Here is an 18,305-nt window from a genome sequence, read left to right on the forward strand (position 1 = left end):
CACATTTCATAATATATGTCTCTCATGATGTAAATTTTGGATTTGTTTCCCTTGAACAGGGCTATGTTACTCATTCTCATCTCATCTCTCCTTTTTTTTTTTTTTTCCTCTTGCTTTTTGTTAGGACAACAATCTCCTCTTCCTGCAAATAATTGGATTGCATTGGCTTTATTCAGATTTATACTACTAGATTTAAGGCTCAAACTTGAAAATAGTATGACAGTATTTTATAAGGTCTACACTCTGTAATTGCCTAGTGCATGAATTTAATCTGAAGTGATTTTGTCATGCAGGGTGACTCTCAGATGAATTGCTTGTAATCTCTAATTTCCTCTAGTGAGAGACTGAGAACTGTTAGCCATTCCTGGAAATATGTAATTTATTTGGTCTAGTTGAAAGTTATCTTGTGGAACATTAATTGGTTCATTGAGATAATGGCTGAGCTTGTGGAGCAAAAGGAAAATTTTATATACAAATATACCCAGGGTGTTTTGCCATTCAGAATATTAAAAGAGAAGTGTATTACACTGTAAAGAATGTGCCCACCCATGCAAAGGGAAACATGAGGTCATAGAGTAGAAGTCTAAGGTTGCAAATTGACATATTGAGCTTTCTCTTGGATCTTTACACTATACTGCTTTGGATTTCCTTAGTAGAGTAGAGCCATGGACTCATGCAGACTACATTGACTTAAATTCGAGATTCCTCTTGCTTCTCCCTCTGGAATGCTGGGATTGTAGATTGTAGGCCTATGCACTACAGTGCCTAGCCTGTATTCACTTTCTCTGTCTCTCTCTCTCTGTCTCTCTGTCTCTCTGTCTGTCTGTCTGTCTGTCTGTCTGTGTAGATATGGGTGTTTGAGGAGTTAGCTCTCCTTTCCCATTGGCTCTGCAGACTGAACTTGGATTGAACCAAGGTGTTCAGGCTTGTGGGTCAGGTACTTGGAAACTTGCTGAGTCAACTAGCTGTCCATATTTGTGGTTGTAATATCAAAAGACTTTGCAACATTATAAAATGTCAAACAGGTATGAAAGTGCCCTGTGTGATGCAGAAGCACTGTTATAGGTGCCTTTACATCAATGAATTTAGTCCTTTGAGTCCTTTGAGGAAGAATGGGATATTACTGATTTATAGATTGGAATATTAAACACAAGATGGCTAAGATACCCAAACTAACATTCATAATTCATGCAAAATGTAAATGAAGCCATAAAAAGCTATTCATTGGCATACTAGGAGGTTTAGATTGTATAGCAGACTGAAAATGTTGCTGCAAATCCAGAAAAAAAAAATGTATTTTCCTAGTCTATATTACTAACCATTTGCCTGCTCACCTAACTAATTACATGGAGAAGAATAATGACACCAGTGCTTTTCCCCCTATTCTAGAAAATGACAAAAGATCATTTGATAGAAGAGAAAACATCTCTGCAGAAAAGTCTGCTTTACTATGAAAGTCAGCATGGAAGGCCGGTAATTCTTGCTAAGACAATTTGATTTCTGCCTTACAAAAGAGCATGAATAACTTTTGGTGGTCTGTATTCTTTAGAGCTGTTTTTATCAAGCATTGTTTCCGGTAGTTGGGAGATTGCCTACTTAAATTTGGGGTGAGGGAGTCATACTGCTTACTGTTTCTGATATCTAGATTTCTGATAGTAAGGCTACGTTGCTTCACTTTTTTGTTTTGGTTTTTTTTTTTTCTTTTTTTTTTTTGGCTTTAGGTGACCAGGGAAGAAAGGCACATTGTTAAGCCTCTCTATGATAGATACAGGCTTGTAAAACAGATGCTGACAAGAGCTAGCATTACTCCTGTCCTTGTAAGTAAAACAAATGCTTGATTTTGTTTTTAAAGACCGGGTCTCAACTTTGTAGCTAAAACTGGCTTAGAACACACTAACCCAAACAAGAAAAACTCCTAAGTTCTGTAGTCATGCATGACCATGTCTGGAACAAGTATTTCTTCAACTCATTTTTACAAAGTATATTTAAGAAGGAAGACAGATGAAACAACAACACATTTTAGTAGTACTTTTGGAGGCATACATAGCCAAGTATGAAAAGTTTTCAGTTGAGATAATGGATTTTAAAAGGATGGTAAATGCCTGTGAGTATTTCTAGGCAACTTGCAAACACTTAAAGGCATGTGGCATGAAGTCTTGGCAAACAACACAGGCGTTAGGAAACAATGCTGAAATCTGGGGATGCTGTGTGCAGGTTTACCTGCACAGATGGCAGAAGTAGTATTTGTACGTGGTGCCTTACCTAGTCTCTATTTCTGTTCGTGTCTGGATAGATTTATAATTATTACCTCCAATTACATTATAACATAAATGATTTTAATCATTTATTTATTTAAAGGGGTGTGCCATGGTAAGAGTGTTGGGGATGGGACTCAAGGTTGTCTCCCCCCACATACAACATACACAAAAGAAATGTAATAAAATATTTTAAATGCTTATCCGTATTTGTGTACATTTAAAAAAAACTTTTTTTTTTTTAAGTGGGGTTTTATAGTGTTGTCAAAGGTGGTTTCAATCTGTGAGGTCATGATTTTCCAGCATCAGTTAGGCCAGTGAGTATGCTAACATGAAGAAAATGGAAATCTGTAATACTCAGATACAAATCACAGGGCTTTGCCTGGAGGATTGTAAGTTTGTTTGATGCCAGCTGGTGAAACTTAGCATGACCCAGTCTCACAATTTTCTTAGAAGTCAGGGAGTGCTAGGATATAGTTACGTTGTGTAATGATTACCTAGCATTCTAGGGTTAATATTACACCCTAGTTTTTGGTTTGTTTGTTTCTAAAGAAGAATTTTATAGGGTTCTCAGACCTCAGAATAAAGTTTCTTTAGCTGGGTGTGGTGGCATTTGCCTATAATCATAACATGTGAGAGAGCTGAGGCAGGAGGATTTCATAATCTACGTAAGCAGCCTGTGCTGCAAAGTGAAACGAAGAGGGCTGAAGTAAACACTGTCTTCACCCTCATTATCCGTCCGTCCGTCCATCCCACTCTGTTCCCTTGACTGTGAGAGATGGGCCGTGTGGAGTGAGCTCCTGGAAGACTTCGCTGCGTTACAAAAACAAAATAGGAGTTTATTAAGGAATGCATTACGATTTTGAAAAGTTTTATGTCTTTTTTTATTTCTATTGAAAACATTTTCATACAATATATTTTGATTATATTCTTCCCTCCCCCAAACTTCCCAGATCCTCCCTGCCTTCCTAAACCCCAACCTTTCAGAAAAGAAAAAGAAAACCCAAAAAAGTAGTTGGCCAACACAAAACACACTCCATGAGTGTCTGTGTGTGGGTGTGTGTACCTTTACTTCATTTTACTTTGGTGTTTATCTTAATGATTTCTAGTTTGTTTTGAGTTTTGTTTGCTTGTGTTTTGGGGCCGCTGGGGACTGAGTGCCTCTATTAGGTGAAAGTAGCATTACATGATAGGAATGTAAGGTTATACTAACTGTCAATGTGTGAAATATAAAACTTGGTGTTGCTGATGTTACAGGGGTCTCCCTCCACAAAACGCCGGGGTCAGATGTTACAGCCAATCATAGAAGGAGAAACGGCACACTTTTTTGAAGAAATCAAGGTACTTATGTAGAAAAATGACTCTTTTATTACATTCCTAACAGGAGCATGGAAAGTCATAGCCTGTGTGGCTCTGCTTGGTTGTCATTTTAGGAAGAAGAAGAAGATGGTGTTAGCCTCTCCTCTGAGTTAGGTGACATCTTGAGCACAGCCGTGCACACACAGTCGTCCTTGGAAAACTCAGAATCTGATGCTGAAGAAAATCAAGAAAAACTGGCTCGGGATCTCTGCTTATCAAGTACTCGGGCGGCTTCTATGTATGTATTTGGGCTTGTGATTTTAGCTTATCTGGTAAGAGCAAGTCATGAGGACAGATTGGAGTTTCATTTCCTTCCATTTTTTTTTCCCCACGGTGCTGTGGATGGAACCCAGGGCCTTGTGTATGGGAGACAAACACTACATCCCCAGACTCCATTTTCTTATTTTCCATTTTAAAATTGTGTATGTGGAGGTCAAAGGACAGCCTTACATGTTGGTTTTCACCCTCTGTTTTGCTATTTTGTGTTGTCTCCACCTCATTTGCATTGCCATAGAGTGCTGGAATCACAGATGTTTAACATGTCAGTTGTCATTTTATATGAGTCTCAAGTGTTGGGCTTGTCATGAAGCACTCTGACTTGGTAATAAGCCCATCTCCTCAGCTGTGGTTCCTATTTCATTAAGTATTTCAATCAAAAGTTGTATTCAATGTATAACAAAGTTATAGGAACCAACTGAGAATCTGTTCTTTATTGGCCTGCTTACCTGTAAATGGATTTGATTGTGTGTGTTTGTGTGGATGTTCACACACGTGTTGAGGGCTTCTGGAGGTCAGAAGACTATATTGTGATTCCCTTGTTGTGAGTTACAAGCTAACTTTGAGCTGCCTGACACATAGGTGCTGGAAACCAAACTCTTCTTCTGAAAGAGCAGTATGTGTTTGTAAATACTGAGCTATTTCTCCAGCACCTGCTTATTTTTATGTGTATGGGTGCTTTGTCTATATTTATGTCTTTGCACCATATGTGTGCCTGGTGCTCCTTGAGGGTCAAGAGAGGTCTTCAGGCCTCTGGGATTGAAATTACAGATAGCTGTGAGACACTCTGTGGGTGCTAAGAACTGAACCAGTGTCCTCTGGAGAGCAGGCAGTGAGTACTCTTAACCAATGAGTTCTCTCTCATTCCCCGCCCTCCCCTCACCCCTTTTTTTAAAACAGCACCTCTTATTGACATGGGGGCTTGTTGATGACTAGCTGGCCAGAGATTTTGAAGAGTTGGGGTTATAGGTGCCCAACACTGCACCCAGAGCTTTTCTGTGGGCTCTTGAGGAGGGAGTTCAGGTTCCTCAGGGTTGTGCAGCAACCCCTTTATCAATGGAGCAATTCCCCAGCCTCAGTTAAGAGTTTAAATAGTGAGACTGGAACCTTAATCTCAGTTATTTTGATTGGATTGTATGTTTCTAAAAGCTGTAGTAGTCAGGGCTATAATGAGGAAACTACCATTTATGTTTTGTTACCATTTTAACTTCAGGCCTGAATTACTGGAACAACTTTGGAAAGCCAGAGCTGAGAAAAAGAAACTACGTAAAACGTTACGGGAGTTTGAAGAAGTGTTTTATCAACAAAATGGAAGGTTTGTTAAACATTGTAGATGTTGACATCTTTCTCCTTTAACTCATAAAATGTATGTTAAGATAGTGGAATACATAGAAACACAGGAGTAGATGCTTGCTGACAAGCCTGTACCGGCTTGATCCCCAAGACCTACATAGAGGAAGAAAAGAACCAACTTGTGATCTCCACAAGTATGTCATAGCACATGTGCCCGCATGGTCCCCACACTAAGAAAAACTTACAGATATATTGCTTATAGGGTGTTAGCCTTGAAAGTAACACTTCAGGGTTAAGACTAGCTTGGTGCAAGAGCATTTGCCTAACATGTGCAAGGCCCTTGGGTTCAATCCCCAGCACTTCAAAAGACAAAAACTTTAAAAAAAAATTTTTTTTCATAACTTTTTTTGAGGCAGGGTCTCTCCTGGAACTAACTAGGTTGGCCTTGAACTGAGATTCACCTGCCTACCAAGTGCTGGGATTAAAGGCATGTACCACCTCTCTTGGTCAGTTTTATAACATTTTTGTCTGTGTGTGTGTGTGCTCTCAAGACCTGTTATTAAAGTAAAGGAAAAGTCATAACTGGAGTAAACATCTCATAAATATTTTGTAAGTTTTCCTGTAGCAGTTTTCTTGTTGGTAGCACTGGAGCTCAAATGTGTGAGGAAAATACCACCAGACTGTGATGACTTTATATTGTTTAGAAGTGATTATAAACTTAATGGGATCTCATTTTGCAGCCATGTCTGGAACTTGCTATGTGTTCCAAACTTGGAACACAGATCTACCTGCAGGAGCCATCCTGCCTGGTACAAGACATCTCTTAGGAAAGACCCCACAGTCGGAGTCAAATCCTTGGCTGGAATGTTTTTCTGTTGTTTTTTTGAGACAGGGTTTTTACATAACCCTGGCTGTCATGGAACTTACTATGTAGATCAGGCTGGCCTCAAACTCAAGAGACACACTTGCCTCTGAGTTCAGGGATTCTCGGCCTACACCATTACTCCCAGATGGATTCCTTTCTATTTTGATAAGCTTGAGTTGTCAGGTTATCCACATCTCTCCTTCTGGAGGTGGAGGTGTGTGGCTAGACACGAGTGCCGTATGCCTTTACCTGGTATGCAGAGTTGACTTGTACACCTAGAGTTGGGAGCTGGGGAGAGGTACAGTTTGGTACATCCCTGTGAACAGCCAGTCCAGCCAAAACCCAGCAGCTTCAGGCTCCTCGGTGAAAAATGAGAGAGAATACCAAATGTTTGTCTTCCTGTGGCTTCCGCAGGTACCTGTGCACACACACTTAAGAGGAGGTAGTGGTAGGACTGAGATCAATAAAGTCTCACAGGTCACTGGATGACCCTACCACACCCGTGGCTGTAACAAATCATCTCCTGACTCCCGCTGCTTTTTTAGAGTTTCACACTTACATGGTTAACATACATGATTAAAAAAAAAAAAAACTGGGGGAAATGGCTTAGTCAATGAAGTGCTTGCTGGGGAAGAATCTGGACCTAAGGTTGATCCTCAGAGCCCAAGCCAGATGGGGTGGTATGTAAGTACTGTGTCAGTAGGCTTAACAGCCAGCTAGCTTAGCTTCTCAGCACGCTTCAAGCAAACCCTGCCTCAAAAATCAAAGTGGACAGAACACTTAAGGTTTACCTCTGGCTTTCTCTTATGCATGTACATATGTATAACATATGTACTCCTAAAGAAGTATAATAGAAATATAAAGGCATTTTCCATACAACTTTTCTTTATATTGAAAGAAAATTATACTTGAGGTAATTTGATGCTGTCATTTTCAGTTAAACTGACCACTGGTGGAATGGTTTACTAAATGTATAAAATGACTCCTGGTAGCCTGCTAGCACTTAGACCCTCCCGCTTACTGGTCAGTGTGTCACAGTATTTAAGCAGTTAGTAGACAGAGTCACTGAAGGTCTTGCTGTGTGAAGTTGTCCAATAGCCTTGTGCCCAGAGCAGCTTTTACTTCAGCTTACATTTGTAATATGCTCCATGTTAGAACAGGCTTCTGAGTGTTTGACAGAGTTTTATCTTCCCTAGGAATGCCCAGAAGGAGGATCGGGTTCCAGTGCTTGAGGAATATAAAGAGTACAAGAGAATTAAAGCCAAGCTTAGACTTCTTGAAGTTCTTATCAGCAAACAAGACTCTTCAAAATCCATATAATATATGTTCCTTGAAAGTTGACATCATAAAGTGATTGTGTTCCCTGACAGTTGACCATGTGTACTTGGCTCGTTTTCGTTCACTTTGTCAGACACTCAGAGAAGCCATGTTGTCCTTGTTTGTGGTTCCAGTAGGGCAAGGGAAGCTGTCACATCACCGCAGGTCCTCGCCACTCAGTACACATGCAGGCTCCCTCACTGTTCACTGCAGATACATCTAGTACTTCAAGAACTTTCAAAATATAAAGCTTTTCATTTACTTTTTTTTTCTTTTGTATTACTGAAGAAAATTGAGAGGAAAATCTTCACACTGAATGAAATTCTTTGGTTGCCTTTTTCTTACAAAATGACTGAAAATTTAAAAGAATAGCCTATAAATGTGACATGTATTGTTTTTTTATAGAAAACCAAACTGAATTTTCAAATCCTGCATTGGAACACCTTTGTGTCATTTCCAAAGTGGTACCTGCACAGATAGTACTTAGCCAGGATTTGCAATTCAGTGGTCACAGCACTGAGTGCAGAGAACAGCAGGTAGGGCATAAAGCAGCCTTGCGTAGTCACTGCAACATTGCACACATCACTCACAGAGCTGAGTCACATCACATGCTGCCTACAGGACTTCAGTTACTGTCACCAGCTTCCAATGCTGACTTGTCTGGATCAAACCCTGTGCTGTCCCCAACCCACCTCCAGATAATGTGAGAAAACAGTCATGCCGGTGTGGAGGGACTTGGCGGTGCTCAGATCTGTGCATCATCAGATGGGCCTCAAAAGAATGAGCACACCCCAGTGTGTTCTCTAAGGGCTAGACCACTGCGGCTTTACATGTTTATTCAGGGGCTTCACTTCCACGTGACCACCTCTCGCCCAGCAGCTTGCTGTTTAAAGCAGCCACTCACGGGGTGTGTGCAGTGCTCTGGTCCTTACTGTAGACTCTCAGCACCTTTTCTTTCCTTTGGCTTTGCATGGCTTTTCAGCTAATCTGCTAATCACTTTTATGGGATAGTAACTTGTGTTAATACGACAGATGTGGGTTGTCCCTCATACCCCATCCCCACTCCGGTGCTTTTTTGAATTGATAAATGTCTCACTTTGCCCATGCTTTGCATGTAATGACTCATGCATGATTTTCTTAATAGTTTGTTTCATACAAATGGAATTCACAACATTTAATAAGGTGAAGAAAGCATGAACCTTGAACGCTGCCACTATTATTACACAGTAAGACAGGAAGTAGTTTGATAATAAATAGTGTGTCTAAGTACTTCACATTTCACTTGTGTGTGCAATGCCTTTTTTGGGGAGAGGGAAAAATCCAGCAGTAGTGAATATGTAGTTGGAGGGTTTTTTTTTTAAGTACTGCATCATCCAGCCTTGTTTCTGTGGTTTCCTTTTGATAATGCTAGGTCATTCATAATGTATTTTTAGAAAAGTAATTAAGAATGCCAAAAATATGTATCATTTGATCTGAACCCATATCATGTGGTGTACTTTTTATTTTTTTTCCAGACAGGATTGCAACATGTAATTTTATGTGCACTGTATATTTTTATGAATGTTTTATTTTGTATACCACATGCAAAAATGTTCATGTGCACTATTTAAATGTTTTAAATAATATATTCCTTCTCTATAACGCTAAATCTATTTGAGTACAATATTTTTATAAGTCTGTAGCCTGACTGGGTTCATTGAGTTACAGCTGCTTCCTAATTTGGTTGTTGAGTGTTAGTTTTGGCTGAGTAGAGTAGTGAAGTGGCTCACACGCCTCCATGTGCTCATACTGACTCACGGTTAGTAGTGGGGATACTTAGGCAGCTTGTGAGAGTTTTACTTTGGTACAAATAAAAATTATATCTATATATAAATACTATATAGATACAGATCTATATGTGTCCATCTTATGATTACATTGCTGTGTTTGTTTGGCACTTCATTGTACAGACTTTTTTAATAAAAGAACTTTACTGTTCTAAGTCATTGTAAATGTATGTTTGTTTTTCTAGGAGGTATTAATTGTTCTAGACTTATTTAAATTACCCAGTGATGCTGTCAGGAGACACAACCAGGTTGCTCAACAGTTTGGCCAGCAGAGTTAGAGGAAGAAGTCCATGTGCTGCTCCTTAGAACTGGTTAGAGGAGCTGCAGAGAGAAGACCCAAACTACCTTCATTTTTATTTTCCAGACACAGTTTTATTATCTTGGTCTTGAACTTGCTATGTAGGTCCAAAGACCTTGACCTCTTGCTCCTCTCTGCTTCCAGTGCCAGAGTCAGTCATTTTTTTGTTGCAGTGAATTACTTTATTCTAAAACAAAAAACCTGGATGCTCTTTGCTTTGAGGAAGGTGGGTGGTAATTTTTTGTTTGTTTTTGGTTTTGGTTTTTGGTTTTTCGAGACAGGGTTTCTCTGTGTAGCCCTGGCTGTCCTGGAACTCACTCTGTAGACCAGGCTGGCCTTGAACTCAGAAATCCGCCTGTCTCTGCCTCCCAAGTGCTGGGATTAAGGGCGTGCGCCACCACCGCCCGGCGGGTGGTAATTTTTAAATTCCTTTGTTTACTAGGCACGGTGTGATATCCATACCTCTAGTCCCAGCTAGCCCAGGACTTCAAAGGCAAGTCTGAGCAACCTTTTTTTTTTTAAATTTACCTCAAAAGTTTTAATTTTTAAAATATTTGCCTTATTCATACTTTAAATATATACCCTGAGCATTATTAATGAGTAAATTGAGTGCTGCAGTTGAGTATGGTGGAGCTCAGACCCACAGGACACAGCCTGGCTACTCTTGAGGGACGTTTAGAACTTGGAAGAGTAACAGTTCCTTCAGTCTCTACAATACCAGCCGTACACAGTTTTCCAACAAGGCGGCTCTCAAAGCGCCCTCTTCTGTAATTTCCATACATAAGTTCTCAAGCTTTACATGCGTAGTTTTTAAAATGCTGTTCTAGATTTATGGTTTTTGACCACAGAGTTAGTTCTATATTTGACTTTTTCTAGTAGTTTCAGGTTTTGTAGAATGGAGGTTATTTTATGTTGATATACTATATAGTACCCTCTCAGAATCTTATGTCTAAAGCAAGTGAGACCCTGGGGCATGATATGGTTGAAACTACCACACAGTTCTTGTATTCTGTACCCAGGAGAGAACCATCTTGCATCTCATCCAACTGTTAGAACTCTGCCCCCAGGAGTCAGAAGCTTTAACTTGTACTTGCCCTTCTACAACCCCAGAATTTATTAGTTGTAACAAACATCCTATGTGTGCCCATGTCCAGATACAGGAAGCACTTCGTAAACTGCACTTAACTCACGGAACTCATCCTAAGTGATAGTGGCTCAGTGCCTTTAAAATACATCTCAGCTGCAGATGTGTGCTCAGTGCTTAGCATGTGCAGGCTGCTGTGCTCAGTCCCCAGCACTGTGCGAGAACAATGACATATGCCGTGAGGGTGGCATGTTTAGGGGACAGTACAGTAAATGCCCCAGTATTTACTAGGGTGCTGGCTCCTGTGCAGTCTTACCTCCACTTGTCAGCCTGCTAGTGTAGCTTTCTCATCACTTGGTTCAGTTTTAAACTGACGTAATGTAACTCCTTCTCAAGCTCCACCGCATACAGAAAGAGTCTAGGAGAGAGGTTAGAAGTAGACAGTGGCTTATTACTGTCTGTTGTATGTTGAGAGGGAGATAGGGTGACAAGCTCCTAAAGCACATCCCACAGGCCAGTGGAGGCTGTTGATGCAAAGCTGTGAGGGAGTCTGCTGTGCCCCTCATCCAGAGGTGGAACACAGCATTTCACTTTTCAACATTTCTGTGTATGTTTTGCCTCTGTGTATGTATGCACCGTATGCATGCCTGGCGCTAGAGAGGTCAGAAGGAAGACATTGGTCTCCTGGGACTGGAGTTAGAATGTGAGCTATCAAACCTGGGTCCTCAGGAAGGGCAGCCAGTGCTATTCATTACTGAGCCATCCCTACAGCCCCCTGGTCTAAGTAAATGGAGTTGTGTACTTTTAATTTTGAAACTGCAGAAAATGAAAAGGAACTAGGTATAGCACATATGACTCTGGCTCAAGAAAACAGTGTATATAACTTATGTCCTCACTCTGCATATCCTGGTGTCCCATGTACCCTAGTTGGTACATGTCACAAATACTTACTCTCGGAATTCTTGCTGAGTGACAGGCTGGTAATCGTCTTGAATTTCTGTAGAATAATACTTTTTCTCAAGTCTTTCCTTCCACCTTTTCATCTGCTCTGCCTCTTGGATCTCCTGTCAGTTTAGAAGACAAGCACAGCTGCCGTCTGTATGTGCCAAGCAGACTACTGAAGATCGCAGGCTTCCCACAGCCTGGCGTGTAGCCTGCACCAGCAGTCGCCCTGAAGCCTGGACTGTGAGGGCTGCGCTGTGCAGCACAGAAGGGCATCATTTACTAACCTCACCTCACTCCTTGCCTCTTTCGGCATCATGGCATGTCTTCCTGGTTTTAATCAGGACTAATACTCTTGCCCCTCCAGTTCAGTGCTGAGTATCGAGTCCAGAGTCTCATAGATGCTATGCAGGTGCTCTGCCTGCCATGAGTCATACACCAGCAGGTATCCTTCAAAATGCATCTGTGGCCATTCTTTGCCTTCCCAGCAGTTTTTCTGCCAGACTTGAACAGAAGTGATTCAATCCATTGTAAATACTCCCTGCCTTGGTTAATGATTTGTGTGCTTTGTGTACCCAAGTCTTTTACACTAGAAAACAAGTGTTAGTGCCCCTTCCTGACATGGAGTCCTCCTGTGAGCCGTCCTTACCACCACTGACTTGTCCTGTGTCCAAGTACACTATTACATTTCAGTGTTTTTCATGTGCACATTCGTGTATGTGTGTCACACAGGCAAAGGGCCATGTGGGTTCTGGAGTTCATACTCAGGTAATCAGGCTTGATAGCAGGTACCTTTACCTGCTCAGCCATCTTGCCTGCCTCATTTTTCTCAAATTTAAGGTGGATAAAACAGATTTGTGAAAATTAGGAACAGCCCAGGAAAGGATAAGGGAATGTCCCCGGGTATGATCTAAGTGTTTCAGTAAGCCAGCTATGGTAGCATGTGCATGCTGGTTTACTAGAGGCTAAAACTGGATGATGAGAATTTGAGGCCACGCTGGACAACATAGCAAGAATCTGTCTCAAAAGGAGCTAGAGTTGGCTCAGCAAAGCACTTGCTAGGAAAACCTGAGGACCTGAGTTCTGATCTTGAGCAGCCAGATCAAAAGCCAAGGTGTGACATTGAGTACCTGTCATCCCAGCTGGTCTAGACATGGCTGGCTCCAGATTCAGTGAAACCTTGTCTCAACTGAGGATGATACCCAGTGCTGACTTTGCCCTCCTCCATACACATGAACATGTACAATCAAATACCTCACAAGGTTAATTTAGAAAGTAAACACACTTTGGACTAGGGCAGCTTCATATGAAGTTACTCAGTGTATTTAGTTCAGAGACCGTCAAGGCAGCTGAGGAGATCCCCACCTACTGTTTATGAGCACCTTCAAGATGGTCCCTTGGCCCTGTGCTACGTGAAGCTCCGCTGTGCTGGTAGGGAAGCTTGCTGGCTGCAGCTCCCCAGTTTTTGCAGTAAGACTGTTTACTACTAAATGATCAGACCCATTATACTGTAGGTGCATTAGTACATGGGTTTAACTCATCCTTAGAAAAGTTTGTGTGCATGTGTTTGTTGCACACAATAATGTGTGAAAATACATGTAGAGGCCACACCAGGACCTCGGGCGTCTTTCTCACATTCTGTCTCATTTCCCAGTTGGTAAGCTCTCAGGGTCTGCCTCTCCATCTGTCCAGTGCATGGGTTACAGTATCATATGCCCTGCTTTTCATATGGATGCTGGGATTTGAACTCAGGCCTTCATGTATGGGAAGCAGGTGCTCTTACCCGTTGGGCCATCTCCCACTTACTATGCAGTTGAAGCTAGCCTTGAACTCCAGATCTCTCTGCCTCCATCTCCCAAATGCTGAGATTGCAGGTGTGTGAGCCTCCTCTAACTTTGTAACTTCCTGCCCTAGTCCCCTCTCTCTAGTGTTCTCCACCATCTTTTGGTTGGCTCACATTCATCCTTTAGAAGAATCTGCAGTAAGCTATAGTGTTCGCTTAAGTTCATGTGGATTTGACCTTTATATTTGAAGCACAATTTTGTTGGTTATAAGAAGTCTGACATCTTTCTGTGACTATATTCTAGCTGTTACCCTATTGGTTTATGATGTTGAACATTTTCATGCTAACTTGATTATTTTTTCCTTTTATAATAACATTTGGATGAGCATCCTGTTGACAGTGCTAGGTGAAGTTTTTCATACATACAATCTTAATTCTCACATCTTCTATTTCAGGAGTGATTTATTGAATTATGGACTTATTTTTAGAAAGTCTTGAACTGTGGAAAATGTTACAAAAGGATGTCCAACATTCTCTCCGGGACTCAAAGTCCACCTATATATGCATGTATGTGTACATATACTCACACAGACAAATACACAAGTCAATCTTTTTAAAATGCTGACTGTGGTAGTCCACACTTGTTAATCTCAGGGCTGGGGAGCCAGACAGAAGGACCTTTGGACTGGCAAGTCAGTCTAGTCTAATTGGTGAGCTTCAGGCCAATGAGAGATCCCACTTTTAAGGGGCCTTCCTGAGATAATACGTCTGGTCTGTGTACATACCCATCTATACACGACATAACCACACACACACATGCATGCATAAAACAATCCCCAGATTTGTGGAAATTGACATGGGTTCTTTTAATAGAAATGTTCTATTTATATTAAATCCTATAAGCTGTTTACTGTGGTAAATGGGAAAGGCTCCCAATTATGAGAGGTGTATTGGAGGTGATAACTGTTGCTATAAATTATTTCTATTAATCGACTTCTAATAAAGCTATCACTTGTGTTTAGAAAAACGAATTAAAACCTTACACTTTCATCAAAGCCTTCTTTTCTGGCTTGTCGGGTCAAGTCTCCAGTGGTTTTCCTACTAGAAATGCAAAATAAATATATGTGAGTAAAAAGGGCGTGCAACCAGGACCACTGGGGCCTACAGCAGGGCTGGGCCGTGCCTTCTTCCTGATGACAAATGCTGCTCATTAAGGGAATGTAATTAGTAGGATCTTAGCCATAAAAAGTAATCACTTTCTTGTCATTAATAAGCACAAGCGTCATGTTACGTACAAGTCCTGTTTGTAAATGATTGTAAAGTGTTTTTATTTCCATAATTGAGTAAGTCGTAGACTAGAGTTGTCCTGTACTACATGTACTGCTTGTAGACTAGAGTTGCCTTACACTTGTGCAAGGGACTTTGCTCTCCTAACCTCCTGCCAGAGCCTTTCCTTGTGGCAAAACATGTGCTGTGTGTTGTCTTTTAAGTGGTTCTGTGGAACCCACTGCCTCTGGCATGTCTGAAGCCTCACGAGGGGCCGTGTCCTCTACCACTGGAGTCCGCATCAGCTCCACACACGTGTTAAAAGAGAGTTGCACAATGGCGTCAAAGCTCACTGGATATTATATGAAGCTGACGTGCTTAGACTCACGGTCAACCTTAACTTTCATCATTTCTCCCAAAATACTGATAGATGTTCCCATTTTAGTATCAATCTAATTTATGATTTCTTGATTTTATGATACTAAAGCAAAAACCATGACTTTTTTTTTTTTTTTTTTTGAGACAAGGTTTCTCTGTGTAGCCCTGGCTGTTGTGGAACTCACTCTGTAGACCAGGCTAGCCTCGAACTCACAGAGTCCGCCATCTGCCTCTGTGTCTCAGGAGTTGGAAATAGAAGCTGTAAAAGCATGCACCAACACCGCCTGATATAGAAATCATACTTTAAAATTTTGAATTTTGATCTTTTCCCAGGGTCAGAATGTATGGTAAGACTCTAAATACACTGCACAGTAGCAGGTGCAGGCCTCCCTGTTGGCATGTCTGTGGAGAGTAGTCAACACTGCAGTTGGCAGTGGTATTAGTGGATTTTAGATATACAAAGCCAATAAATTACATGATAATCAACACATAACAAATAGAATTCTGGCAGTAACCCTGTCCTTAGTTGAATATCTATGTGGTGGTTTGAATGAGAATGTCACCATCTGTTCCTCTATTTGAATGCTTGATCTCCAGTCAATGGAACTGTTTTAGGAGGGATTAGGAGGTGTGGCCTTGTTGGAGGTGATGTGTCACTTGGAGGTAGGCTTTAAGGTTTTGAAAGCCCATGCCTTTCCTAGTTAGCTCTCTGCCTCCTGTTTGTGGATCAGATGTCAGTTCTCCGCTACTGCTCCAGCACCATGCCTGCCTGCCTGCTGCCATGCTTCCTGCCCTGATGGTCATGGACTCTCTAACCCCCTGGAACTGAAAGCCTCAAAGTCTTTCTTCTAAAAGTTACCTTAGTCAACAATAGAAAAGAAACTAAGATGTCCTTTATAGAATTTGAAAATGATAGAAAGAATTGAGTATCTTACGTTTTCTTGTATTCAGTGTCCTGAGCTTTCTTGAGTCTAAGTTTCTCGAGAACATGAAAGCAGCTCTGGTTTAATTAAAAAGAGTTTGAGAATTCATCAAAAGTTGTTTCCTGTAGTCATCATATTCAATCAAGATACATGAACTATGTATGACATGTTTGCTGTAAAGACTCCTGCCTAAGAGACATCTGGCACAGCACCGTGGTCCTCTCACTGTGCATCTTGCATCTTGCCTTTATGAAAGAGCAGGGGGCTTTGTCAGGGCCATCACTGGGATGTGGGCAAAGGTCATTTAAAAATACTAGCATGTGAGCTGGGGAGATGAGTCACCAGGTAAGAGGGACTTGGTTCAGAACCGGACCAGAGTTCCGTTCCCACCACCTGTAAGGCAACTCACAGTCACCTCTAACTCCAGCCTCAGGAGGATTCAGTGCCTCCGGCCTCCATGGGCACCCGCATTCACAAGCACATACCCATGCACAGACACACCTATCGCCCTGCTAATTAAAGTTGAAGTCTACCATTGACTGGATAACCTGAACTCAGCCATAACAGAGGAATCCCTTCTTTGGCAGGGTTTCCCCTTCTCTGACCTTGGCTGAAGAGTTTAACACCCCCACCACACCCACACCACTACCTGCAAAATGTCATGTAGCCTTGGTTAAGATTATAGATTCGGGGCTGGAGAGATGGCTCAGCGATTAAGAGCACTGACTACTCTTCCAGAGGTCCTGAGTTCAAGTCCCAGCAACCACATGGTGGCTCACAACCATCTGTGATGGGATCTGATGCACTCTTCTGGTGTGTCTGAAGACAGCTACAGTGTACCCATATACATTAAATAAATAATTTAAAAAAAAGATTATAGATTCAACTTCCTTTCTCCCAATAAGAACCCAAGAACCCTTTCAGATAGCACCTGGGATTCCTGAAATGCTTTGCCAGGCTAATGAGACATTTCGGTACTGGTACATAAGCCACATGCAGCCAGTGACTTTTGCATCTTGGATGTTTTACCCTTCCCCATTCTCCAAAACTATTTAAGCCTCAATCATCCCAAGTAAAGCTGGTCTGCCTCCCTGCAGCTGATCCTTGTGTGTCTTCTTCTCTATAGGGCTTCCGAACCCCAAGTCCATCCTCTCTGTTCCCTTTGTCCTCATGAGTGCATACTGGCTTTCCATCTGAGGGCAGGGAGGGTCACACATACCCATACACACAATTAAAAACCTTAAAAAGTTTAAGTGTTGCTGGGCGGTGGTGGCGCACACCTTTAATCCCAGCACTTGGGACTGTGAATTATGCAGGGGGTTGGGGGAAAAGAATTGGGCTTAATTTGACAGGCCCGGAAGGAATCTGCTAGAATCAAAGTTGGATTGGCCTGGGGTCAGGTTAGAACTGGTGAAAGGGGTGTTATTGTGTGGGGAATGAAAGCCCTGATGATCTCTTGGAAGCAGTGAGAACTGAAAGGATCCTGCATGAGCAAGACCCGTGTCTGCAGAGAGGCTGCAAGCCTCGAGGACAGTGATGTTTGAGCTAGGGGTGCCTGGGTAACGCTGCCATGAATAGCAGGGGAGTCTGAGTAATGCTGCCATGTACTTCAGGAGAGAAAGGCAGACAAGGCAGACAAATGCTGAGTCTGGAAGTTTGCTAGGACCCAGCCTGATAAACATTTAGGAGCAATGGGACACTTTCCATTTACCATCTGACAGTACTTTGTAGTTAGTATTTAGTATGCGACACTCTGAAATAATTTTGGTTTAATTGTCAAGGCCAGAGGGGCTGCAGGGGACGTAGCTCAGTTAAGGCTGCTTACCTAGCATGCATGAAGCACTGGCTTCCACCCAAGCACTATATAACCGGATGTGGTGGTACTGGTCTATAATGCTAGCACCCAGGAGGTCCAGGCAGGAGGACTGTTAAGATTATTCTCGGTTACACAGTGAGTTTAAGGCCAGCTTGTAGACCTGAAACCCTTTCTCAAACAATGAAAAGACCCAGAGGGCTCATGTCTCACTGGAGGATTTAAATGATACACAGTTTTTAGAATTATATTTAGGAAAATATATTAACTTACCTCCTTAATTATTTTACCAAGCTCAAAATCTGGCCTTCTGCCTATTGAATAATCAGCCTTTACTTCAGAATAGGTATCATTAATTATTGCCAAGAACATGTTCTGGGGAAGAAATATTCAAATAATTAATCAATAAAAATTTACTTAGGGGTGGGCAAATAAAGTTAGAGTGCTTGTGTAGAATGTTAATGGTCTTGAGTTTGATTCCCCAGAATCCCAACACACGCACAGACACACACACAAACACAAAGACACACACACACAGACACATATACACACACACAGACACACACACAAGCACACAGACACATATACACACACAGACACACACAGATACACATATACACACACAGA

The 18,305-nt window shown here is 41.7% G+C and overlaps 2 protein-coding genes across 6 annotated transcripts in view; one reads left to right on the plus strand and one right to left on the minus strand.

Moving 5' to 3' along the window:
• The window catches only part of Fam13b (family with sequence similarity 13 member B), a 94,770-nt gene extending 85,413 nt beyond the window's left edge, over positions 1-9,357 (plus strand). For 3 of the 5 annotated variants that reach the window (XM_028762769.1, XM_028762768.1, XM_028762770.1), the window contains 6 exons: positions 1,390-1,473; positions 1,722-1,817; positions 3,513-3,596; positions 3,689-3,852; positions 5,104-5,205; positions 7,245-9,357. In XM_028762769.1, coding sequence (XP_028618602.1) covers positions 1,390-1,473; positions 1,722-1,817; positions 3,513-3,596; positions 3,689-3,852; positions 5,104-5,205; positions 7,245-7,368 — 654 coding nt within the window. In that variant the 3' untranslated portion in view covers positions 7,369-9,357. The remainder of the gene's footprint in view (positions 1-1,389; positions 1,474-1,721; positions 1,818-3,512; positions 3,597-3,688; positions 3,853-5,103; positions 5,206-7,244) is intronic. The other 2 variants (XM_028762771.1, XM_028762772.1) reach the window with 2 other exon arrangements.
• Positions 6,916-18,305, minus strand: part of Pkd2l2 (polycystin 2 like 2, transient receptor potential cation channel) — a 34,656-nt gene continuing 23,266 nt past the window's right edge. The window contains exons 10-15 of the mRNA XM_028762773.1: positions 17,952-18,053; positions 15,878-15,942; positions 14,342-14,399; positions 11,525-11,637; positions 10,890-10,991; positions 6,916-7,717 (exon numbers count right to left, since the gene is read on the minus strand). Coding sequence (XP_028618606.1) covers positions 10,907-10,991; positions 11,525-11,637; positions 14,342-14,399; positions 15,878-15,942; positions 17,952-18,053 — 423 coding nt within the window. The 3' untranslated portion in view covers positions 6,916-7,717; positions 10,890-10,906. The remainder of the gene's footprint in view (positions 7,718-10,889; positions 10,992-11,524; positions 11,638-14,341; positions 14,400-15,877; positions 15,943-17,951; positions 18,054-18,305) is intronic.

This window comes from Grammomys surdaster, unplaced genomic scaffold, assembly GCF_004785775.1.
Source record: "Grammomys surdaster isolate TR1022 unplaced genomic scaffold, NIH_TR_1.0 135, whole genome shotgun sequence".
Classification (NCBI taxonomy): domain Eukaryota; kingdom Metazoa; phylum Chordata; class Mammalia; order Rodentia; family Muridae; genus Grammomys; species Grammomys surdaster.